This window comes from Quercus robur, chromosome 2 (assembly GCF_932294415.1).
Source record: "Quercus robur chromosome 2, dhQueRobu3.1, whole genome shotgun sequence".
NCBI classification, from domain to species: domain Eukaryota; kingdom Viridiplantae; phylum Streptophyta; class Magnoliopsida; order Fagales; family Fagaceae; genus Quercus; species Quercus robur.
In genome coordinates, this window is record NC_065535.1 from 18,888,282 (window position 1) to 18,915,118 (window position 26,837).

Below are 26,837 nucleotides of genomic sequence, written 5' to 3' on the forward strand. Positions count from 1 at the left end.
ATATTACAATACAAAATTATTATTTATTCTCACGTATTACATGGATCCGTGACTAGTTAAAAAATAAAACTTGAGTTAAATTTTAAAGTTCAATTATTTAACAAACCATGGTTGAACAGATCCAAGCTTGGTCTGATACGTTAGTTAACACCTGTATCTTGCCATTTGAATAAAAAATTGCCAATACAAATTCACAAATGTCAAATACATACATAAGTAAAAATTGAATTAGGCTTATGAATTGAGTTACATAATCAACTGAACAAGGCTTGTGAACAAGCTTCAGCTTAGCAAATTTACATATGGATGCCTTCAGTTTTCTACCTCTATACTACCTTTAATTGAGTGTATGCTACGAGTTACTATGTTACTGTCAACTAAGACATAAAATGCATATTAACAATTTTCATGAGCTATTTCTATGGTTGTTATTCCCTCTTGATTTGGGTAGCTAATTAGCTCGATAACTGGTGCTAATTGAGATGCTTGACCGTTTGGACTAAGATCGCCATACTCTCTAGGAGGCGTTCCAAAAGCTCCCAAGCAATCGCAGGGGGGTTCAGTGTGGGTTGAATAGCTTGATGGACTTGGTGTGTACTCACTGTTTGGTGAGGCTTCACTTGCACTTATAACTTGAACACTATCAATGCCAGTTCCGTCTTGCAGTGCCATGTTTTTAAAAGTATGGGATTTGAGGTCTTTTTTGTCAAAGATTCCTAAGGTGTGATGAATTCTTCTCAATATTGAGCCTTCTGAATAAAAGTGGATCAAGATTTGTTGTCTTTCCTTGTAAAGGAACATAGACATGGAGATGATGAGAGATAGTAAGGAAGCAACCCCGGCAATGAGAAATAGGCCCCAAAAGCTAGCAAGGGTAAGACTCGCAGAAGAAACTTGGTTGTTGGAGTTTGTACAATTGTTTTGATTCCCTAGCCATGCATTCTCAATCTCTTTCCTTTTCTTTCCTTCTGTTACATTTAAGATTGCCCTTGACACATCAGATACTAAGGGGGAACCTATTGGGAAGACCTGCATATGATTAAAAAAATTCAATGTGAGAAACTGTACACTTAAGTGTGCGCACATACATATGAGAGAGAGAGAGAGAGCTTACAAAGCCAAACCCATCAGTTTTATAAATTGATTCAACCATGGTATACTTGGAGCAATATTGTCCTAGAAAAAGCTTCATCATAGGAGTTTCAATAATAGCACCGGCTATACCACCATTAGCACTTCCTTTTGACAACAATTGATCACATTCTTCTGGAGTATCATATATTATAAGTTTATTTTCATCAAACTTCATTTCTTTTAAGATTCCCAAAACAAAAGATCCTCCTTGGTAGCCAACATGCTCCCCATTCTTAATAAGTTGGTTGATATCAGTAACAGTTGGTTGCAATTGTTGAATTGTTAAGAGTGATGTCAAACTTGCTGTGTAACTTTGAGTGAGTATGAGCACCACAAAAACCCATATGATCACCACAAACCTTGTCAAGTTGCTTACCACTCTCTCCCCTGTAAATTAAGGTGAAAGATTTCTAAAAAAAAAAACTTAATTGCATCATAAATAACAAATTAATGCAATGTTTAAGATATGCAACTCATCCAAATATATTATCACTTTTTTGACTCATAATAATGGATAATAATGAATCTTAGAAATGATATGGACAAAGTTTTTCTTCGATGGACTTGATGAAGGAGATCGTGGTGATTCAAATGACCATATTCTTGTACTTTTGTAGTTAACTTATTAAATCATTTACACAAGTCATCATATAATTCTAAATAATTTATGTAACTAAATGTACACGCGAATACTCATTTGAATCGTCACAAAGTATGTCAGAGGAACTTTTCTCTTAGTTTTGTGGAAAATCCTATTTGTAGTAATATAGGTCACAAATAGTGAACTTCCAGTCCATGACGCAATAATATTGAGTTTTTTCTTGCTGGTTTTGGAACCCCACATTGTTAAGAACAATAGAGAGGAGGAAGAAAATTATGTTTGTAGTAATATTGGTTACAAACTGTTAAGTCCATTCAATGATTTGATAACTATAAAAGTTTCTTTACTGGTTTTGGAATCATATCAATTAGAACAATAATAAAAAGATGCATTAATCCTGTTAAGAGTTGTTAGCATCACATTGATAAGGAAAGAAATAAGAAAGCATAGTAGACTAGTCCCTATAAAAGGTGATATTGAATCTAGTATTGTATGTGTAAGATAGAAGACAAGACTATAACTAAGTCTTGTATGCTAATTTGAGAGCACTAGAAGGATTAAGTTAAGCACTTATTTCTGTGTATCGTGTATGGTGGTGTTTGTTTTTGTGAAATAAGTTTCTAGAGGTATAATGAAGCAAATGTGAAGGGTTGGAACTTACGTTGTGCAAAAACCAGGGTTGAGAAGGAGTACCATAAGCTTGTTCCAATTTGATGTGAGGGAGGCCCACGGAAATCTTCATTTATTCGGTGCTCAAGAACCCAAACTATAAAGCCAGTGAAGACAAAGAAACACCCACTTGTTATCCAAAGGTCCCAGCTTAAAGGCTTCAAGAAAATCCATGCATTTTTACTCCCATTGTCCCTGATTGGCACTACTAATGATACTTCGGATTCAATGTATGGCAATGTAAAGTCGACAAAGTTAGACCTGTTTGCTGTGATTGTTGTATCTCCTACCACAGCATCGAAATTCTGTCCAAGTAAAATATTTGCTTAGATTAAAAGGGGTAATTAAAATAAAACAAAAAACAAGAAAGAACGAAATTTATATGGGAAATACTTTTATTATGCATTGTAGCATGGTATATTTACTCTGTTAGAGAATTTGTAGTCAATTTCTTTTTGAATAGTATAAACATTCCTATATTTAATACTCTGTTGATTTGAGCTTTCAAATGTAACCCTAGTTGTTAAAAAATAGAAGGACGAAAGTTTTTACTGACCCTAAGGTATACTTGATAGACCAAATCATTATAACTACCAGCGCTTCCACCACTTGAATTTGCAAACGGAATGAACTCATAGTTAACAGCATATGGTAATGTTTCCATGACAGCACTGAAGACGTCTATGCTGTACCCTGTGACCTGTGTTCTGTTATTGTTAGCATCATGTGTCACCTTAACAAATTCACCAAAACCCTTCGTCACTGGAACTCCTATTCTCAACTTTTTCCCATTTGTTGGAACCTCCCAACCTTTTGGAACGGAACTTGAGTCGCCTGGCCATATAATGGGTCCTAGATTTTTCTTGGACGTAGTTGTGTTTCTTGAATTCAATTCCCTTTTGAGTCCATTTTTTGGCGTCCAAAATGCAATCCCTCTTTCTCCATTGCCATTCATATTGATTATTTTGAAAATCGATGATTGTAATTGTCCATTAACAAGACTGAAATCTCCAGCTAGGCCTGTAAATCTAGTACCCAATAATGCTTCACGAAGTTTTGGACCATTTTGAGAGACTCCAATGGCTTCAAGATCAGTTAAGTTTCTTGAAGCAGTTGTTTGTTCAATGTAAAAATTTGTAGTCCCAACCTTCTCAACTGCCCTGGCTAGTGCTGAAGCAGCATCATAAGCCCATAGTCCTAACACATTCAATTCAGCATTCAAAATGGTTGGATTGTCTTGTTGGAATTTGCTTTTCCATCGAACTCTAAAATTTTCAAGTTCTTTTGTTTTTGGAACATAAGTTTTTACACCCAACACCCCTTGCATTGAGTCAAGGACTGATCGTTCTAACGAACTTAAAGAGTTGGTTATCCCATTGGTTGTTATCCAAATATAACCTTCACCCATCATCCCAATCTCTTTTGCTTTGTTGAAAAGCCGAGAACCAATATTGGTTGACATGTGCACTATGAAGACTCTAGTTTGCATTGTCATCAACTTGTAAAGTTCTTCACCAATTTGGTCATCTGTGGCTGATGGAGAAATCATACTCCGATAGGGTACACGGGCATCAACATTTTGCAAGGCATCAACCAAGTAGGGTATTATACCTTCCCCGAATGAATTGTCTACATAGATTGGCACTGCCTCTCTCCATCCAAAGGCTTGAACAATTGCACTTATAGCTTTCACTTGAGATGAATCATTTTGAGCTACTCGAAAAAAGTATGGACTCCGAAGGGAAGTAAGAGAAGGACTTGTTGCTGAGAATGTTACAATGGGCACCTGAGCTTTCTCACCGAGATCAATCATAAAGTTGGCTTGCATAGAGTTTTGTGGACCTATGATTGCTTGCACTTCCATGTTTTTAATCAGGTCTAGAGCTGTGTTTCAAAAACAAAGAGAAATTTGTATTATTCACCAGTCAAACTCAAAATTATCAGAAGCTTAAAAAAAGAAGGTAGAATTTCATAATCAGCGATGGAAAACTTTAGCAATTAAACAATTAACGTGACTTTGTAAAACCTAATACTCTGTATGCAAAACACCAATTGTTGGCACTCACTTTGGTAAGTCTCACAAGAACCTGGAGTGGAGTACAACGACAACAAACAAATGGGTTGAAGCATGTGATATCACATAATATTTCAAATAAATTGTAAGGGTGTGTTTTGTGTGGTCTTACGCTGAGTCCAATATCAAACAAGTAGTAGCTAGGTTGATCTAAGATAAATATACAGTTAAATGAAACTCTAATTATGAGCATCGCACTAATGTCAACACATTATGGATCACCTTGTAAAGGATGTTGAAATTGAGGAATCAAAGCTTCAGAGAAAACTATCTGTGATTCTCACTAATTTGTTATACAAGGAGCAGAGTACAATTGGGATTAAAAAAAAAAAAAAAAAAACCTGATTCTTTAACTAACGACTACTTAACGAATTTAATTATACATCCCACTAACTAATGAAATAAGGGTCCGGTTAATGTATGTCTATGAAATAATACACTGATTACACGTGTCTCACTAAATTGTTTCTTTGATATATCAGTTCTAAGCTAAACGACTTGTAGCAAAGACATGTACAAACTATAAACTGCAGGTCGTATAACACTTGAGCCTTCATGGAAGCATAATACACACTCATGATTATAATTGATTTGGCCATTGTGTCAATGGTCACCTTACTCTTTTTTTGTTTTAACAAGATAAACCTTCGTTAAATATATTTAAAGAATATTAAATAAGTATATAAGGATAATATATCTTACAAAAATAAATCTTGAGTTCTGGTGGTGGCAATGTGTAAGTTATAATTTTCTAGATGGATGTTTCAAAAAGTCAATTTTCTTAAATTGAAAAAAGAAAGAAAGAATTAATTTTCATTGGTTTGATTGCAAATTCAATACAATAAAAATGCTAACCAAAAAATTAGTTATTTTTAATAGACCAAAAAACTATTTGGTTCACGGGTTTTTCTTAATTAAGTCCCGTTCAACAAGGTTTTTATAAATCTGAGATTCTTCTCTTCCTATGTGAGGAACAAAATTGAGGTGGGATAAACATTAATCATAACCTCTCCCCATCATTCTCTTTCCAATAGAAAACAATAAAGGAAAAAGAAAAAGAAATTGAAAATTTTAAATTTAATTTTTTGTACACTCAGATCCAGCTATGTATTTTTTGACAACGCATTAATAATGATAATGGTTTTGGGTAAGATTCCAAAAAAAAAAAACAAACAAACAAACAAACTATGTATTGTGCCCACATAAATAATGCTTATCGGTTTCTCCCAAAATAATAATAATAATAATTGTAGAGGGATGAACCTCTCACTTAGAAGGTATTGTCCACTTTGGGTGAAGACCCTCACGGATTTGCTCAATCTCAGATCAGGGAGAGATGCCTCCCACCCTCGACTTATAAACATCAGTCCTTGGCCCGGCCCATTCCCAAAGAGGATAATACCTAATTGGGGAAAGATTCGTTCCTCCCACAAAAATGCGCCATTTTGTGTATTATTTAATTAGTTTGTTGAAATTTACCAATCACATTCATTGAACATCAAATTTTAAGTATTTTATAATAGCTTTAGCATTTTCTTTTTCTCATATCTAAGATGTCCTCCAAAATACTAGACCAATAAAAATATAACCCAATTGAAACCCTAAATTGTTTGGTAAAAAAAATTGTCACAATTTGTTACATCATTATTTTCCCCCATATAACTTGAGACTTTAATTTTTGTAAATCAATATCTTACACACTAGATTATCAACATTAGCCATCTAGTCTCTCATGTAACCAAACACCAAACAATATATATATCTCTCTTAACACCGAAATATAAAATTGAAGATTAGATTTCAACTTTACTTAATCATAAATCGTCTTATATTAAAGATAAAGAAAACCTCTTTTTAAGATAATAATAATTTTTTTAGTTAAATTTTATACTTAAACTGTGATATATATTTCTTTATAAATAAAAAAACTAATCTTAGATTAGTTAATATTAATTCATCAAATTAACCTCAATTTGGTTAGTGTTAAATAAAATCAATTAATTAATATTTAAATATAAAATGCTTCATTTAAATTTATGGCTTTAGGCCTTTAAATTATGGCAAGCTGGCAATGATTGAATGGAATGATATACAAAGCATTTTTTTTTAATAAGAAATTATATAAAAAGCTTCTTAGAAACATTTGTCAAAATATCGTAAAATGTGTTCTCTTAAAGCATATAATTCATTGTCGACAAGAGAATAAAGTGCCAACAACGATAGTTGGCACTCACTAGGGTCACAAGTCTCACAAGAACCTAACAGGGAGTACTACAAACAAATTTGTTTGGAATGTGGGGTCCAATAAAAGTTTGAAGTTGTTGGGTAGGGTGTTCATTCATCCCATCAACTATTAAACGTTTGGGAATTTGTGATTGGGGATATTACAGCTAACCCATCTGTGGTTTGGTCAGTTTTAACTAAGCTACCTGTGTTTTAAAAAGTATCACTTAACCCACCTGAGGTGCCCTCCATTAGACCTCTGTAACTCACGTCTCCCTTTTCATCATTAAAAATACCGGTAAATGTGTCTTTTTTATTATATTTTATGTCTCTCTCCTCTTTTCTCTACTTCTTCTTCTTCTTCACATAAAACATAAAAGAAAAATATCAAAAAACAAGTCAAGATAATCATTTTTCATATACATAATTAGCACAAAGTTTTACAAAAGAGGGTAAACAAAGCAACAAAAAAAAAAAAAAAAAAAAAAAAAACCCTCTCTCTAAAACTCTAACCCTCTCTCTTTTGGTGGGTTCTCTAAAAAAAAAAAACCCAGATTTGCAAGTAAAAGAAAAATCTACAAAAAAAAAAAAAAAAAAAAAAAAAAAAAAAAAAAAAAAACCTAGAAATCTAGCAAATCCAACACTACAACCAACTCACTGAACCATCAAATCATAGCCTCACCAAACTACCACCTCTGACACCACCACCACTATTAGCCACCACCCAAAACCCTAGACCGAGATGCAAAAACAAAGAAACAAGAAAAACCCAACAAAAAAAATCTGCCAAAAAAATAAAAACCCAACAATCAAATATATCCAACACCATAGCCAACTCACTGAACCATCAAATCATAGCCTCACCAAACTACCACCTCCAACACCACCACCGTTGTTAGCTACCGCCCAAAACCCCATACTGGGAAGCAAAAACAAAGAAACAAGAAAAACGAAATCGTGAGATCAGCTGAGTAGCAGAGCAACCTAATTGTCTAGATCGAAGCAATGGAGAGTGGTGGATTCAAATTTTCTGGGGTTAATGGATTTGTGGGTTCGAATTTTCTGGGTTGGTTTAAATTTCCTTATGGTTGGTGGGTTCAAATTTTGTGGGTTTAATGGATTTGTGAGTGTAATGGTTTTTCCTATTGTGAGTTGTTAGGATTTGACATATTGTTCTGTCTATGGCTTCAAAAGAAGACGAAGAATCTTCTAGGTTCCTTTCAATCAAAAAAAAAAAACATGGGTTCCCTTTTGTTTTCTCATGTTGTCTGGGTTCCTTTATGTTGGTAGTATATACATCAAGAGGGAACCAATTACTGTGTTAATTGAACAAGATTCAAGTCACAATATAGGATTTGGGTTTAAAGATTTGATTTCTAAGATGGTGAGAGAGAAGTTGTTTCTTCAATATGTTGCTTCTAATTCTGTTTCTATTGTGGCTTATATAGTAAAGGAGATTTTTTAATGGAAATGGCAAAGGTGGGCAACAGGTGTCTAACGGAGGTCACCTCAAATGGGTTAAGTGATAACTTTTAAATCACGGGTGGGCACTTTTAAAACAGGCTAAACCACAGGTGGATAAATTGCAATTTCCCTTTGTGATTTGCATATTTCCATGTTGACTAGCTTGGATTATTTGGGTTTTTAATTTTTAGGCATAAGAGATAATTTTACAAGGAAAAACTTTACTTTGGAGGAAATGCCAGCAACCTAATATGTAACTATTAAAAAGACTATTCATACATACTTTTTTCCGTAATATAACTTCTTTTATATATATATATATATATATATATATATATATTTCAACCAATGATATTCGTTTTATTATAATTGTTTTTTAACATTAAGCCAGGGAGTAAGAGTTAGCTCCAGTACACTGTAACTAATCTATGTCTATACATCAATTGGTTTTTAGCTAGGTAGAGGTTCAATCTCCAAATTTTTTATTCAACAACAAAATACTTTACAGGTTAAGTTAATTGGAACTCATGCCACATAATTGTTTTTAATGAGTAAAAGTGACTTGTTTAATTAAGACACGTAAATCAATTTATGAATGGTCTCATAATGCATTAGAAAAAATTCCTCCATAACGAGGAGAGATATTTGAACCTTAGCTATTTTGTTGGAGGAGGTATCAATTAATTGAGTTACAAAACTTTTGATAATTTTTTTTTTCTTTATGCATTGATATTTGTAGTTGGGAAACTTAAACCCTGGATATGTCTCTATTATAAAGGTGCCACTCAATTGAGTTATAAGGTACTTAGCAAAGCCCTTGACAAATTTAATAAGGATTATGACAGCTATACTAGTCCCTGATGTCTAATAATCAATGAACAAGTTCATGCTGATAAAATAAATAACACAAGTTTAGGCCGAACCACGTAAACCTTGTGTTCACTCTCTTCTCTCTATAATATATGCTCTCTTTCCAAAACCCTCTCCTAAGTTACAATTTGAGAATCGACAATAAACTCCTCTGATGAATTGATGATAGTGAAATTGAAACCATCATCTACAAAAATGCTATATACTAGATAGAATAACAGAAGTTCCTTACCAAAAAAAAATGTAATAACAAAAGGAATTATTAATTCAAATTTCAGTAATGGCTTTCGTTTAGTGCTAGTGGTGAGAAAGTTTAACGATATAGATCATACTATTAATCACTTAATCCCCATTAATTCATTGCTGCAACTACGAAGTGTTCCAATCCAGTAAGAAGAAAATTCTGCAGAGTGATTGAAAAAAAAAAAAAAAAAGCTATCTAAGACAAGACCTTACCTACAGTCTACAGTCTACAGTCTACAGATAGGGATGAATAAGAGGGAGGAAGATTTACCTCCAGCAGCTGCTTCAACAACATCACATTTGGAGTCTCTGGAGTGAAGATGTAGCCTAGTTTTGTAGTGATTATGGGAGGCATAGAAGTCTGCAAGGGCCATTTTGATGCAACTCAAACCCATCTTCCCAGTCCATGTATCGAAGTCAAGAATCACACCCACGTTAACTGAGATTGTCGTGTTTTGTGCTTTGGCCAAGAAATTACTTCTAGAAAGAATAATGAAGCAGAACAGAAATGAAAAAGCGATTCTGGTAGGGATCTTCATGATTATGTTTTCAATTACCTTGTAAGATTCATGATCTTACTCTCATTTATAGGACAAGGTCAGAAAGTCAAACGTAAGACTTTGAAAAGTGACAATGACAAGCCTATTATAATATCTTTGCAAAGTAAGAACCAACTAAGAGAATATTATTTGTTGAATACATGGCACTTATCAAATTGTGACCATATGTATCTGGAATGCGTTTGAAGTCTGTTTGAAGTTCAAGACAAGGCAGAGTTCTAGTTCAAGACAAAAAAGAAAAAAACTCATTCTACGTTCTAATTTCGTTATGGTATTAATATTCATTACTTGTTTGCCAACTTATTTGACCTTTCTTTTAATATTCAAGCTAGATTATCAAAAAAATTCTTTTAATATTCAAATTACTGTTTAGTTTTGTTTTTTGTTTTTTGTTTTTTTTCACATGTTTTTTTTCTCTTTTTCCAAATGAGTGAAAGACCGTGCTTAACACTTTAGTTGTTTGCAATTTGAATTTAAAGTTAAAAATTTGAGAAGTGGATGTTGTACTGTTTACAACACCTAAATGACATGGTTTTGAAAACCAGACCAGACCAGACCGGACCGTACAGTTCGACTGGAAAAATCTCGAACCACTCCTTTTTGCTGTTCTTTTAACCTTAAGAACCGCTCTACGGGAAAAAAGCAGGGACCTGTGCGAACCGCAGTTGGACCTCACGTTTCTGAGAACCGTGATCAGACCGCTTCTCACAGTTCCCTACTTCCCTTTGAATCTGAACCTTAAAAAAATATATATATAAAAAAATAAAATAAAAAAATAAAAACACACACACACACACATAGAAAAAACAAGCTTTAAATTTTGCTCCCTTCAAAGTACATCATGCAGCTCCCTCTCTTCAAAAACTCTTCTCTTGGGCGAAGTAAGCTTTAAATTCTGCCATTGCCATCTCCAACTTCATAGCTTTAAATTCTGGCTTTGTTCTCCGCTAGTAATGTGTGTGTGACATGGTAAGAGTATGAGAGAAAGAGAATGAGAAAGAGAGAGCTAGAGATGAAGAAAGAAAAATAAAAGCAAAGAGGAGTAAGAGGACACGTTGTGTGGAGGAAGAGTTATAGAAAAATAAAAATAAGATGAGAGGAGTGGGGATGGGGATGAGGATAGGGATACGTGTGTGGAGGAGAAAAAACCAAGAGAAAAAAAGAAAAAGAAACGTATGGTCCATATGGATGCAAGGAAAGAAAGGAAAAAGAATAAAAAATCACAATCAAATATTACTACAATATTTTCACAATATTTCAGAATAAATTTTAAGTAACAGATTGTTATTAGTTAATATTGGTGAGTAAAAATAATAATTTCAATAGTATGTTCAAATTAAAACTAATAACAATTTTTCACATAAATTTTGTTATGAAAATATTACTAAATATGTTGTAGAAATATCATTTCAATACTTTAATGTTGTAGAGCCACCCACCCACCCACGTGCTTTGATTGGACAGTGCTACTTTAATTCAAAATTTTGTACTATAACCAAGACTTGTCAACATGGAATGGAACAAAGAGCTTTTTATATTATTATTATTATTATTATTATTATTCAATTTTTGTTCAAAATGTCTAAGTGCATATCACCGCATCTATTGTTTTGTTTTTGTTAATAAAATGGCATGTTAAATAAATAATGGAATTTTTATGAAAAATATATTTTATTTGATTATTTTATTTTATTTTTCTATTTGTATTAATTTAATATATTTATTTATATTTTAAATAATTATTAAATTAATTATGACATCATCACGGTTCGATTACGGTTCGACTTCGGTCCGACCTTCAAAATCTTGAACCTCTCCCTTTAACGGTTCATTGAACAGTCCGGTTTTGAAAATCATGCTAAATGATTCATTAGGATGTTTTTTTTTTTTTTTTTAATAACTTGGAAACTCGCTAGAATATTATTGAACATATTATACGATATATTGATGTTGAGTGAATATGGATGAATAATTCTACTTTGTTTCTCTTTTTGGTTGAGTGTTGTCTTTTGAATTCAAAGTGTTTAGAAGGAGTCTTATAATGATTTGGTGCTCAATTTAATAGACATTTATGCACTGGTATGAATGTTTTACTAGTAACGGATGCCCTTAAAGCATTTGCTTTAATAAATCATTTTTAAAAAGTTTTGAAACCGCTTTTATAGGAAATACTAAAAGGAAAAAGTTTGTTTAAAACTCCTCTTAATATCTTTTTATTGGATGTGAATTTTAACAAATCTACCATTGAATTATATTTTATTCTTATATCCTTCATGTTTGCAAAATTTTCAGAAGATCGAATATCAATAATTATGTCATCAATTAAATATTTAAATTTCAAGTTTTTGTAGTATTAAATTATGCAAAAAAAAAAAAAAAAAAAAAAACTAATTTATAGATCGTATAGTAAATAAAATCTTATTGGCATAAAATTTGAAATGTGCAATAAGAACATAAAGAATATACAATCTAATGGCTAAATTTTCAAAATATGTAGTCATGTTAATTTTTTTAGCAGATGCCATAGCTATTAAGGTCACCTTTTTTATGTAATTGACATATCCTGTGAGAAAATACACTTCACTTGTATTTAAGAACATCATGAAGTATTTTTACAAGTGGTAACAAGTGATATTATTAAAGACATGAAGGATACTCAAGAAACAGTATAAGAAAAGGTGGAATAGAAGATCTCGATACTTGGTTCGATACCTTTAATCTATTGAAATTAAATGAACCTTGATACCTTTTGATCTATCGAGATTCGTAGATTTTGAAATTCAATATTTGTTTTCATCCCATGATGTAACACCCTGACCCAACTGTATAGTTAAACTATTTGTTTAAATGGTCAAGTATTATTAATATTTTAAGCCACTTACTTTCTAAAATTAATATAAGAGTATTTAATAAATATATTATTTTATAATGCCATTGAATAAGAATTGTAAAGATTATAAATAATTGAAATGGCTATTTGTATTATGAATATATACTAAGTAGGTACGAAACTATAGTAAGTGGTTAACTTATTAGATATATAGTTGTTGGTGTTTAATTAAGTTTTATAAAGGTAAGGGTTTATATGCGAAATTATATTGTCCTTTGGGCCTTTCTAGAATATATAAGTTATAGGGGGGTGGTGAGTAAATTTTAAATGCTAAAAGTTGAAAAGGTAAGTCATAACCTTTTCTTTCCTTAGCTTACACGTGCCTACCAAGTCAATCTCCTTATCTTTTCTTGGCTACGCCATAAGCTTCATCTCCTATTCTCCTTTCTCTATTCATTTTTCTTTGTTCTTGTCTCTTTCTTCTTCCCTTGTTCCGATACGGCAGCACCTTATTTCTTCTTTGACTTTCTCAAAGAAACTAGAAGACTCAAGAAACTCTCTCCCTCTTTCATACCCACAATCCAACACCAAAAGAAAGAAAAGCTCTCAACTCTTCTCTCCCTCTCACACCTACGGGTCCAAAAGCAAGAAGGAAGCTTCTTTCAACTTTCTCAAGCTCTCTACCTCTCATACTTTCGGGTCCAGCCACTAGGAAAGGGAAATCCTTTCATACTTGTAAGTCTATATATATATATATATATGTGTGTGTGTGTGTGTGTGTGTGTGTGTGTTGTTTTAAGAAGTTTTGAAATTGTGTTGTAGTTTTGTTGAAGGTATTATTCTATTTCAAGTTCAAGACAAGTCAAAATTCAAGCATCAAGAAGATTCATATAACTCGACCCATAGAGATTCTTACCAAAACATTTTTTCAATTATGTTTCTTCAATCGCATGCATTATGATTTCGTGGTTTTCAAGCCAAGGTAGAAAAGCTATCTTAGGACACATTTGACTTTTAGAAAGCTATGTTTTGTACACAAGCATAGAAGTTTTTCCAATCTCTCTTGAACTACTTTTTTATTACTGGTAACACTTTAGTTTATAATACTTATGTAGTAAAATTTGTAATATCTCTCTTTACAAAAAAGAAAAAAGTTGGTAGTATACCTAACATTACGCTTTGACTTTTGCAACCATGAATTATGAATTTTAAATAAACTTTTTAATTTTGTACATCGAGAGGAAAATTGCAACAAAATTTATTATAAAATCAACCATTTATAATTTTTAGGATTCAAAATAATGTCATGTTCCATTTTAATAGGTGATTGAGTTAAAATGTATATTTCTTAATCTTCTTTTTGTTGATAACTTGAAGTTAGGGGAGAGGAAATTGAACCCTAAATATTTTCATTGTAAACACCAATAGGCATCAACCAATTGTGTCATAGGACTTTTTGCTTAAAATTTTGAATCTCAGTAATATTTCTTATTGGGGAAAATTTTCAATCTTTGCCTCTTGTTCACCTGCTTGTGCCAAAGCAAAGGCTTCACTTCTTGCTATCTATTTTAATGTTTCAACTATCTCTCAATTAATAAATTCTATTGTCGTAAAATAAGAAATTTAATGTTTAAATCTTGCCTGCATCAAAAATTAATTGACATTTTGACTTAATGATAAAAAACAATTATCATAAAACAAACTCCATAAATTAAAATTCTATCATAGTTTTCAAAAATAATATAAAAATAAATAGCGATTGCTAAGTGGCAGCCAAAGCTCATCCCATGGGATAGCATGGAATATTTGTTAGCTGATGTGTCCTCCTCATTTAAAGTACTGGGACGTACCTGTTGAGCATAATGCAAAGTAATAGGTTCTATTCATCTCCTGTCTTTTACACCAAATTATCAAAAAAATAAAAAATAAAATCTCTTCATCTCCGTTTACCTTGACCAAATAAAATATTTATGGTCGTATGTGTAGAGGTCAGTGTAAGGGGAAAAAAAAAAAATTAAATATAGAATGGTGGATAAACTGAGGGGCAATCGATGCAGCCAGGTCCATCTTCTTGACATAAACTCATAAATTAGTGAGTGAATAAGAGTTAATTATTAAGTCAATTGAAGAATAAATACTAAATAAAAACAAAAACTACTCTGTCATTGACACAGTCCACACGAGAATCAGAATTTTTATTTTTATATTAATCAACCTTATCACCATGACGAATGATTGGAGTTGGAAACGTATAGCTGCTGGTTTCTAAGCTTTATCATAAAATTTTATCATCAATGTTAATTAGCATAAAATTTTATGTATTTTAAAATTACCAAAAAAAAAAAAGTTTATGAATCAAATAGTAAATAACATTCGATTGACACAAAATTTAGTATATGTATAAAGAATATAGAGACTATGTATCCAACTATAGAATTTTCAAAATATTAATTTAGTAAAGAATTATCAAGTGGTGTAATATTATTTAAAATTACACCAAGTATAATTTGTTCTTGACTCTAAATATATATATATATATATATGTATTATATATAAGTCTAACTCAGTTTTGTTACCAAATAATTAAGTTAAAACATAATGCTAATTATTCCAAATAATTTTATCATGTGCTAATTATCTGGAATTTTTAGATCTCTCTCTCTCTCACTCACTCAAGGGGATCTTGGCATACATTAGCACCTCCATGCTAACGTGTGCCTAAAGTTCCCCTCGGCTATGCTACTAATATTGCTCTTGTATGTCTCACTCTATCATTTTATAGGGTTTTTCAGTCCCCATAGAGAGACTCTCATCGATCACCCTTAGTGGTGGTTTTCTCCATCCTTGTTGTTGGTCTCGCACTGGCCTAGATCGATTGTATCTCCTGATTCTCCTCCGAAGGTGCCAGTTTGGTCACCCTACAAAGCCCCTAGCTAGAGGGAGTTTCCAATTCATATTTGACTTAGACTAGTCCATATATGAGCTCCTTTAGTACCAAAATGATAGGTCTTGAGCATGAATCCCAAGCAAGAGCTGGTTTCCTCCACCTGGCTACCAAAACCCTATATCTTCAGGAAACTAGTTATTTAATACCATTCTATAGATTGTGATAATGTTGTTTGGTCTAAAAACCATCCACGCCTATTGTGTGTGTGTGTTTTTTTTTTTTTTTTTCCTTGTTTTGTCACGAGTCATTGTCGATGCTCGATGACGACACTCAAGCATAGCTTCACTTTGCAAGCAACCTTTAATGAAAAATATTTCTTGGTAAGTGTCATCTAAAACATTACCTAAAATTTGAAAGGTTTAACCCAGGGGGCAATAGTCATTCACACTTCAATCATAATCAATGTTTATTCTATCATTTCCTACTTTTTTATATGTATTTAAATAAATAAATAAATCCTCCCAATCTTTGGGAGTACGTAATAGTATAATATACTCTTGTAGATTGCACTTCGGAAAAGTTGAAGTTTCATCATTTTAGAAATCTAAGGTGATATTTTTCTTTTCAAAATAAGAATGTATTTCATATCATATATAACATATTAAAATTGAAGCACAATCAAGAATATAAATTAGATTCTAACTGTATTTCAATTTTGTTCTAACTATCACTCCAATTATACCCTAATTTTGTGTTAATTATATTTAATTACATGCAAATTCATGCATCTAAAATTAAAAAACATAAAAGGACTTAATTAAAATTCACTATTAATGCAAGAGTTTAATGCATTACAATGATCTATGATGACATTGCATGGTGATGTGGCATGATGGTGATGTGGCATGAGATCGAGTGAAATGCATGACACAAGGCTAGATTTTAGCAAATGTGCCAAGTTCATTGTAATATTCAAAAACTGGTAGGAAGAAATACATGCAAATGCTAGATTTTAGGAAGTAGTTTGAAATAAAAGACATCTACTTTATTAAATCTAGGGTGTGATTAATATGTTACAATTATATTATTCTAGCATCTGATAAATGTGAGCTAGTTATGGATGATCTCATCACCAATAACTAACTCTTGAGATAGGCCACAATAATTTTCAGTCGAGAATCGCGAGTCCAAAATCCAAATCAAGCCCATTGAGTTGTCCAATCTCTAGTATTTCATGACCTAGTTGATATAGTATGAAAGGACTTATAAAGGATGCAATGTAGACTTTTGGAGGGCTGCATATTGTGAGCTTGGTGAAGTTCATGCACTCAAATCACAATTTTTTCTACTATGAAGAACTTTGAGACTGTACTTCAAGTCATAGATAGGGCCTTCATGAGAAAAGAGTCCACACTCCACAGCAAAACAATTCAAGGATTTGGACCTGCATGTGGCCATATCAATAAGTACTACTTAATCCATCTAGAGAATTAATGTCAATGTCACTATAAAACTTTAATTTTATATATATATATATATATATATATATATAAATACATATATATATTGGATATGTTTCCTTGAGGGTTAGTGGTAAACCTTGGAGAGTTTTCATTATTTAGAGTTTTCTGTTTATAACCATATCACTTTGTTATTTACTTTTGCGCATATATTTGTATTCGCGATATTGGTTTGTATTAATTGAAATTAACCATAACTAGTCGTGCGAGTATAATTGGTTAATTAATTATACTTGACTTAAATTGGTTAATTTGACACAAGTAGAGTCTAAACTCTAAACTCTCCATCAAATGTGAGTTTTGGTGCTTTTTGTGCAGAATGTGTCTAGATCGTGTGCTACACCTTTGGACATCAAAGTTATTTTTAGAATTTCAACCCGATTTGCAATCTCGATGGCTGCGCATCCATGCTTTGAATTGTTGCCTTAATAAGTTAATAGTTCAAAATTTTTAATAAAACTAATATGCTAAAAGTAAAATCTTCTAATCTTTCAAGTTATTCTAGGGACAAACTTAATGCTTTACTTCCAAAACACATTTTAATCCATTTGGACGGCGAATTCTACTGTAGTCCTTCAGCAGCCAAGAACAAGTCGGATTAGATTAACTGCAGATCGATAATAGCTGTTGAACAGGTCTGAATTTATGGTACGAAAAAACAAAGTATGACTTGTTATTTGTTAGAGTATCCAACTCAAAGAGTTTGTGGGGGCCTCTAACATAATATTAATGTCTAATTTGTTTGTCAGTTAGTTTCTCGTTTGTTTTTATGTTGAGTATTTTCGGTAGGTTTCAGGGTGTTTAGAAAGAGTCTATGAATTATGATATTGATTTGATGCTGAATTTAATATACATTTATGTAGTTATGTTAATGTATTACAATTATAACATTAAAGTCTAATTTTTTTGTTAGTTAGTTTTTTTTTTTTTCTTTTTTCTTTTGAGTATTGTCAACTGGGTTCCAAGTGTTTAGAATGAGTCCTATCATGATTTGGTGCTAAATTTAGTATACATTTACGTACTAGGAAAAAATAAAAATAAATAGTGTAGTACCAGCAATAGTTTTTGTTAAGTTATAATTTACAACTATGTGATTTGTTAGCTTTTATTCCCTGCCAAATTTGATTGTAATTTTATTCAATCTTTTATACCCTGTATTTATTGTGGGATTTAATTGTAAGGATTGTATGATAGAGAGAGAGAGAGTGTGTGAAGACTCAAGTAATTGAAGACAGAAGAGTTTTCGCGGGTAGCTCGCGACTAAGCATCTCGTGAAATGATGCATGTGCCCTGCACATGACTAGAATGCGAAGTCAGGACAGATGGAGACAGCTGTGTTTCGCAAGTAGCTCGTAGGTAAGACCTTCTCATGAGACACTTGTGAAACATTCTGTTTTGCCAAACTGTGCTATCTAATACATACTTTCTGTACTCACACTATATATACCTACATTACCCACAAAAGTCGAGAAGTGCTTCAAAGAGAAAACCTTAGCCACAAACCTTGAGAATTAGAGATTGTTATACCTACAATCCTCTACACAATTACTTGTGGATTTTCCTCAACTCCTACCTCTTCATTTCCATATCATTAAGAGGTTGATAGCCCAAACACTTATCACACCCTTTTAGAGTATCTAATACATACTTTCTGTACTCACACTATATATACCTACATTACCCACAAAAGTCGAGAAGTGCTTCAAAGAGAAAACCTTAGCCACAAACCTTGAGAATTAGAGATTGTTATACCTACAATCCTCTACACAATTACTTGTGGATTTTCCTCAACTCCTACCTCTTCATTTCCATATCATTAAGAGGTTGATAGCCCAAACACTTATCACACCCTTTTAGAGTGTCAAGTGAGGTTTTGGTGCTGCTGGGAAGCATTAGAAGAAGCTAAAGATGGCAGATGCAACATGATGCTTGTTGCGGGATCCAGAGAGTTAGACAAGACACGGTTCCGAGAAGCCTTGTTGGAGTAGGAGCTTGGAGGGTTTAGGTACATCAGATAGATTAGGCTTTGAGGGTCTCTTGCTAACTCATGTATCCCAACTGATTGTCTAGTGAATCGATTACCGCTTGGAGGGCGGCGGAGAGGTTTTTCGCCGAGTTCTTCGATTTCCTCTTCGATAACACATCAGCGTGTTATCTTGTGTTTGCATTCTTCTTCCCCACTCTTTTACCTTTCATTTTACTGCTGTGTTATAATGTTTATGGGTTAGAGTAGCTTGTTTGTTTATCCGCTCGTATTTACTCTATTCTGCACTTAGTATTAAGTTAGAGTAAAATCAATCGAGCCTTAACTTTAATTTAGGAGTCTAAATAGCTCTTGTGTTTTCACACTTTTTCGAGCATTCAATTTTCCTTGTGCATTTTTTTTTTTTTTTTTTTTGGTGTGGTAAAATTTAACTTTCATAAACTGAACAGAAACAGCAACATCAGAATTCAGAGAACATATCCTCTCATAGTACAACCCCTAGTTATCATAAAATAACATACCTAAGTCCATAAGTGGACTATCAAAAAACACAAAATCTTGATCAGAAACACAACCTCTTCTAGCCAAAGTATATGTATACTTGTTAACTTCAAAGAAACAATGAATCATCTTCACTTGAAAATTTTGGTTAATTAACTCATTTTCACTTGAGAAATTCGGTTAATGAGTTTGTTGGGGGTCAAAATTTCACAAGAAAGCTCATTCCATGAAAAGTAAGGAAAGTCCATGGGCCTTAACAAAAAAAGGCCAAATTCATGAAGTTAAGAAGAACCATGAAGGCCCAAAATCCCAAAAAGAAGGAAAAAGAAAGAAATAATAAAGAAAAAAAGAAGAGGACCTTGGTCAGAGGACATGCAGCAATGATCTCGGGCAAGACCAGAGGACATGCAGCAAGGATCTCGGGCAAGACTAGAGGATATTTAGTAAGAAGAATCAATATCAAGGCCCTATGTATGTTCAGATTTCTAGCAAAAAGACCATAAAAAATCCAGCAAAATCTAGTGAAAGAACTAGGTCGAGATACCCAGAGGCTCGGGATCCTTAGGACGTGCAGCATGGCGTGGGATTGAGACAACTCAAGAGGGGTACCACGAAATACAAGAAACAAAGAACATATATGTCCTTCTCAAGCACCCAGTGGTGCAGCAAAGAACCAAAGGGTTTGGAGAGTGACAACTCATAAACAAAAGGCTAGTACCTCGGGGAACCCAAAATGAAGAACTATAAGGGGAAGTGGCTGGGAAAACTTTCAACCCAGTAGAAAAGGATTCCACTCACCTGGGAAAAATGACAACAAGGAAAGACAACCAAAAGTTGAGTCTAAAAAGTAAGAAACCTTGAAAGAAGAGAGATTGAAGGTTAGCTACCCAAGGATGCTCATAGAATGGAAAGTCAGCAAGTGACTTTTAGAGAAACAACACTAAAAAATGAAAACTATTAGAAACAGGGAAAGAACTAGCCATTAAAGTGGCTAACATAACAGTGGCTTTGGTACCCAGGGAGCCAAAATGGGAGAATCAGAGGTATCAAAACCCTAAAATGACACTATAAAAGGGGAAGACAGCCAATATTGAAGGGGGATTCAACAATAGGGAATCAGAACAAGAATTGTTGAGAAAACTCTGTCAAAAACTCAAAGAAAGCAAAAAACAGCGTCCGGTATCCCAGAAATAGCCACTATAGAACATACTTGGATTCAAATGGATTCAAACTTTGAAAGTCTTAGAGGCTTAGATAGTCATCTAAGTCTATAATTTTTGAGCTTATTTGGACCTTGTAACATGTCTTAGTGAGCACATTGTAATCCATAATTAAGAAAAATAATGAAATATCTCATATTGACTGAGGATCTCTAACAATTACTTCACGTATTTCTTTATTATATTGTTTTCCTTTACTGTTTCTTGCTGCTCAATACATATATTCCTGCTTGTTAATTTTTCCTTTTACTCAGCCAAAAGCTGAGTCCTTTTACTGGGGTCCTCATTTCAATTTGGGCATTGGACACACTTAGCCTCCAAAGAAACATATGCCAAAACATACACATATCAGATATCTCTCTCTCCCACAAAAATCCTTCTTACCTAACCATCTTGGAAGGCAATGCCCAAGCAAAGCCACTCAGACTTGAGTTCCAAATCCCACAAGTCTTGTGCAAAAGCACTAAGTCTGTGAGAATTGGGGACAGGATCCTCGTGGCTAAATCATTTTCATGAAATTCATTTACATATATATGTATGTATTAAAATATATATCCTAATCTAAGAAACTAACAATTATTTGAAGATATGTGTACTGTATAGTGTGTTTTATGTAGCACCTATAGAGGTAAAGGGAAAGGACAAAACTCTATTGGATAATAAACATGGAGAAAGATCATATAATTCAAAGAATTAGCATTCTAGGTTTTTACAGGCCTAGTACGTCTCGGGATCCCACGATAATATGCCTAGGATCCCACGACAATACGCCCGAGGTACCAAGTGAAGGAACTCTTTTAAATGTTTATACAATAAAAGATAAGTCTTAAATATTCTATTTCAATCTCTTTCTCATTGTGAATCTTATGAATAATTATTTTACTTATTAAATGGTCATTTTATGACACTAAAACACTTATAATGGTATTTTATTACTTAGGAGGAATCGCATTTTTGCCTTAAGGAGATTTATGTGACTTGCGTACAATTTAGTTCATAATCAGCCCCCATTTAGTTGCGGTGAACCAAGCCCAGTCCACCAAATAACAAGTAAAGGGCCCAGGATCCTTATTTCCACTTGGGCCTGTGTGCTAAGAAAAAAGCACTCTCACATTTTGGCGACTCCACTAGGGATTGGGAAAAAGGAAAAGGAAAAAGAAGTCCCTTCGCAAGCATGGCTCTAAAGCTAGGAAACACCTAGAGGAAGGAAAGTTCCTCTTAGTGCATTCAACATCAAGATCCCAAAAGTGCAGGTTCCTCCAACGAACGTTCTACCAAGGGACTCTATATGGAATTTTAGGGAACTTCCTAACACAAGATAAGTTTTATGCATCATTATTTTCTCCATTTTATATTTTGAACATAATGGACTGAAATCTATGGTTTTCAAATGGATAGCTATCACTATGTTGCATAAAAGCAAAAGCATTGTATTGTTTAGTAATAGAAGTAGACACTTGTTCTACACAATATAGAATCATAGATAAGTTTAGTTGTCATACTCATCCTCCAATTAAATGGCCCTCATTTAAAGATATTCATAAAAGATAACTGCCCAGCTGAATTAATTAGTTTCGAAAATAATAAATATTTAAATAATTAATTTTTTTTTAACAAAAAACTCATGTTTATTTTAAAAATTATTTTGGCTTGGATAATTCCTTTATACTATTGAGAAGTATAAAAAATAAAAATAAAAAATGATTCAAGGGACAAAATTATCTAGTTTGACAATGAAAGGCATGCCCTCTTTTTTTTTTTTTTTTGCCCCTTTCTTCTTATAAGGTACAAAAGTACCAAAAAGTGTAGGATTGGATTGGGACCAATCAAGGCCAAGAGCTGAATGGTTGGACCCTCTTTGCTCCACAAGGACTTGGAATCCCTGGTGGCCAAGCCCTTAGCTCAGCTCAACTTATTCTTCAACCTTGTGTTGGAGGTGGGGTACTGCAATATTGTTTTATTTCAGCTTATTGGTGGTTGAGACCATGTTGCTAAATGGTTTTGACATTGATCAAAAGTTCACAATGTTTTGAACAGGGCATGGGATTGGCTGCTAATGACTCCACACCCTGTGCAATAGAAAGGGTAGGAGGGAGTGATGAGAAGAAAGCTGGTCATTTTGATTAGCATTTATGCAGTTAGTTTAGTCCTAAACTTTGAAGTCCAAAACTTGAAGATGCTTGTTAAATGAGGTATTGGTGGTGTGAAACTACTTTGTACCATTGGTCTCCAAAGGCAACTTACTGGTTTCATAAAAACTTAACTAATACTAAAGGTGTTTTGAGAGTACAACCAACCTATAGAGTACAACCAAAAAGTTGAAAATAAATATTAAACTCAGCTAGAAGCAAAATCTTGTTTCTCATTAGGATTCTACTCTTTACGAAAAGGGGGTAAGAGGGGTCATGTAATAATATTTTAACAATCAAAACATTATCTCATTACTAAAAAAAAAAAAAAAGGAGAAGTGAGCAAAAAAAAAAAAAAAAAAAAAAAGAGAGAGATTGATGAAATGAAGATTGTATGAGCTACATAATAAAGCAATGGCCCCACATTTGGGGGCTAATGTATTTTCTTTATTTAAAAAAAAAAATCATGATATTGTTTCATTTGTTTAAAAGGAAAAAGAAGAAAGAAAATTAAGCGAATCAAAGAGGCTTGATGAAATGTAAATTACATAGCAAAAGAAATTGCCTCACAATGTGGGGCTAAATAATTTTGCAGCAACTTGATAATAATATCACATGGTGCAGGTTAGTAAAATGGACAAGATCCTTAACTCCTGGAAGTAAAGCCTGGGAGATTCTTGGCTCCAGAAAAGTAAAGCTGAGTACACCTTCAATTCCAGCAAAGCCTAGGAGATCATTGGTTCCAGCAAAGGCAAAGTATTTCCACGGATCCAACAAAGTAAAATGGTTCCAAAAAAAAAAAGAATGAAGGCATCAGGAAAATGGATAGAAGTTCCACAATAGCACCAAGAGAAGGTGGATCAAGCATGATTCCTCATGTCTTGGGGGCTAAAGACTATTGTGTAGTGGCCCTTGAATATATTTTGAAGAAAAATCAAAAGAAACACTATATTGCAAGTCAGCAACAAAATCAATATTATTGAAAGCTCAACAACTATATAGTGCATCTATCATTTCTTATAGCTCAATAATTGGGCTCACCCATAGAAATAACAGGATTTTGAGGAGATATACAGACCATTAGAGGACACCTACAACTCGCTCTAAAGGCCAACCATGACATCACAAGTATTGCCTAATCCTCTCAATGTACCACTAGTACGTGAAATAGGGATTGAATGTGAAGCCCACAAAAGTCACTACCAATCTTAGTCCTTTCATCCAGCAATAAGTAAACTTTGTGAAAAAATATTCTTTATGGTGAATCAGCTCCAGCTGGAGAATATCCCATTGTTAGGATCCCTGGGGGCTTCCATCTCTAGGATCCCGAGAGGCTCCCATCCCAGAAGAAGGAAGCAATACCCATGATTTGAGGGATCCCTTGGACAAAAAAAGACAAAAGGAGGAAGGCTAATATACTGCTTATGAAGGTCCTGGAGAAACTTACGGATATGGAAAGGAAGGCATAAATCCTACCAAAGGAAAAACTAAAAGAGGTGAACTTGGGGGCTGACCCAAGGAACCCAGGGCCTATCCTAATTAGCAGTCAGTTATCAGTACCAAAAAAAAAAAAAACAACTGGTGGAGCTATTGAAAAAAATATGAAGATTTATTAGCGTGAACTCCTTCAAATTATATAAGGCGCGTCCAAAGGATAAATTTCCTTTACCCAACATCGATCTCCTCATAAATCCAACTAAGGCAACAACAATATCAACCATAAAGAGACATACCACGGTCAGGGAACTCAAGAGCTTCTTAGAAAGAGTTTCTTACATTAGGAAGTTCACACCAAGACCAGCCTTGGTCACTAGTGGACTATCCAAACTGTTGAAAAAGGGGAATGTTTTCATATAGGGAATTGAGCAACCAAATGTCTTTCATAAAACTTCAACAGATCATGAGTCATTCGCCTACCATATAGGTACTAGTCCATGGCAAAATCATTATTGTTGTACCTGGGATCTTGATCCCAAGCATACAAAGCATTGAAGGACACAGAAATGAGGTATCCCAACATAGAAAGGGCGTGTATGGCAGTCATACATCTCAACAACCGAATCATTACTTTTCATCCCACCAAATCCTATTGGTGACAAGCTCTCATCCAATAAAAGCCCTCCTCAATCAGCCCTTGCGATCTTGAAGAGTAGTCCGATAGTTAATATTAACTTTCCAGTACAACATAGGTCTGAAGGATCCCCAGAGCTATCAAGAGCTAAGCTGTAACAAACTCACTAACCCATTTCTCCGAAGAAGAGAAGTACCTATTAAGTGAGAAGATCTCTAAAAAAGTAGTAGCGGTAGAGATCCTTGTAAAGAAATAGACTATGAGGTTTGTGAGGACAGCCTTCAACAAGCATGCCTAAAGGAAGCCATCCTCTTCCAGGATCCCCGTAAGAGGATCCCCCACTTGAAGAAAATACCATAACAGAATCTTCTTGGTGGAGCTCCAAGCTACTAGTTCACCAGTGAGAGCAATCTTAGATGACTTATAAAAGAAGATTATTTCCATAAAGGATTTGTTCACAGCCAAGAGAGGATATTTTAGAAGATCCTCGGAGAAGAAAACAAATCCTCAACCCCTTAAAGAAAAGAAAAGAAATCAGTTCAGTGAGCCCACTTGAAAACGAGGGGCTACGGAGGAACTTTTTCTGAAGATCGAAAAATTCAATGGTCATGAACAAATTTTCCAAGTGGCATGACCTAGGACTTGGGAAAGGGAAAATTTTCCATGTAACTAGCCCAGAACTTGATCAAAACAGAAATTTTCCAAGTGGCATGGCCTAGGACTTGGGAAAGGGAAAATTTTTCATGTACCTAGCCCAGAACTTGATTAAAACAGAAATTTTCCAAGTGACATGGCCTAGGACTTGGGAAAGGGAAAATTTTCCATGTACCTAGCCCAGGACTTGATTATAATAGAAATTTCCCAAGTGACATGGCCTAGGACTTAGGAAAGGGAAAATTTTCCATATACCTAGCCCAGGACTTGATTATAATAGAAATTTTCCAAGTGGCATGACCTAGGACTTGGGAAAGGGCAAATTTTCCATGTACCTAGCCCAAGACTTGACCAAAACAGATTTTTCCAAGTAACATGGCCTAGGACTTGGTCAGAGCAAACTTTACATATACCTGGCCCAAGACTTGGCCTATAACAATTTTTCTAAATACATGGCCCAGAAATTGGCCAAGAACAAAATTTTCCAAGTACAACCAAGAAAATGGTCAAAAGCAAAAGTTTATGGGTACAAGCTATAGCACATACCCAACAATAGGTAAAAGTGCAAATTGTAAGCATATCCCAATCATGGCTACAACTTGTAGCACGTACCAACAATGGGTACAAGCTATAACACGTACCAGCAATAGGTACAAGCAGGGGCGGAGCCACATAGTGGCTTGGGGGGGCCGTGGCCCCTGCAAAAAAAAAAATTCCCATTAGACTATGAAGAAAAAATAAATAGGCCCCCCCTACCAATTTCTCACCCATTCTCCTAGGCCTCAATCAAAAATTAGGAACACCCTCAAATTTTTTTTAAAATATATATATATCTGGTCTACTTTCAAGCAAAAAAAAAAAAAAAAAAGCCCAAAAAAAAATTTGAACTAAAATCTGAAAAAAAATAAATAAATAAATTTACAGAGAATCAGAAAATTGAACCCATCACGTCGCTGGTAGAGAAATCAAACCCCAATGCCCAATACTGCCTATACAGAGCAAATCAGCAAAAGCAAATCAAACTTAACAGCAAACCAAACACAGAGAGACAGAGGTGTTTATCTAAAAAAAAAAAAAAAATCCCCAATACACAAACCAAAACCAAACCCCAGCAAACCAAACCCAGTAACCCACGGTCATGCCGCCGCAACGCCGCAGCTCGCTCGTCGTCACTCACCCCTCATCGCAGATCGGAGATCGCAG

At 33.9% G+C, this 26,837-nt stretch overlaps 1 protein-coding gene across 1 annotated transcript; it reads right to left on the reverse strand.

Annotated features, from left to right (window-relative positions):
* Nucleotides 1-146: 146 nt before the first annotated feature.
* LOC126712763 (glutamate receptor 2.1-like) lies at nt 147-10,912 on the reverse strand. The gene is made up of 5 exons (XM_050412222.1): nt 9,550-10,912; nt 2,961-4,288; nt 2,397-2,709; nt 1,115-1,521; nt 147-1,029 (listed from the first exon to the last, which is right to left on the reverse strand). Exons 1-5 carry the CDS (start codon nt 9,815-9,817, stop codon nt 397-399), a joined length of 2,949 nt encoding a protein of 982 aa, XP_050268179.1. The 5' UTR covers nt 9,818-10,912; the 3' UTR covers nt 147-396.
* Nucleotides 10,913-26,837: the final 15,925 nt, after the last annotated feature.

What these genes read in the sequence shown, in the direction of transcription:
- LOC126712763 (XM_050412222.1), bottom strand. Translation starts at nt 9,817, where the DNA reads ATGAAGATCCCTACCAGAATCGCTTTTTCATTTCTGTTCTGCTTCATT. An exon ending in AACCCTGGTTTTTGCACAAC is followed by an intron (nt 1,522 to 2,396) that starts GTAAGTTCCAAC and finishes CTTAATTTACAG; the next exon opens with GGGAGAGAGTGGTAAGCAAC. An exon ending in AAACTGATGGGTTTGGCTTT is followed by an intron (nt 1,030 to 1,114) that starts GTAAGCTCTCTC and finishes AATCATATGCAG; the next exon opens with GTCTTCCCAATAGGTTCCCC.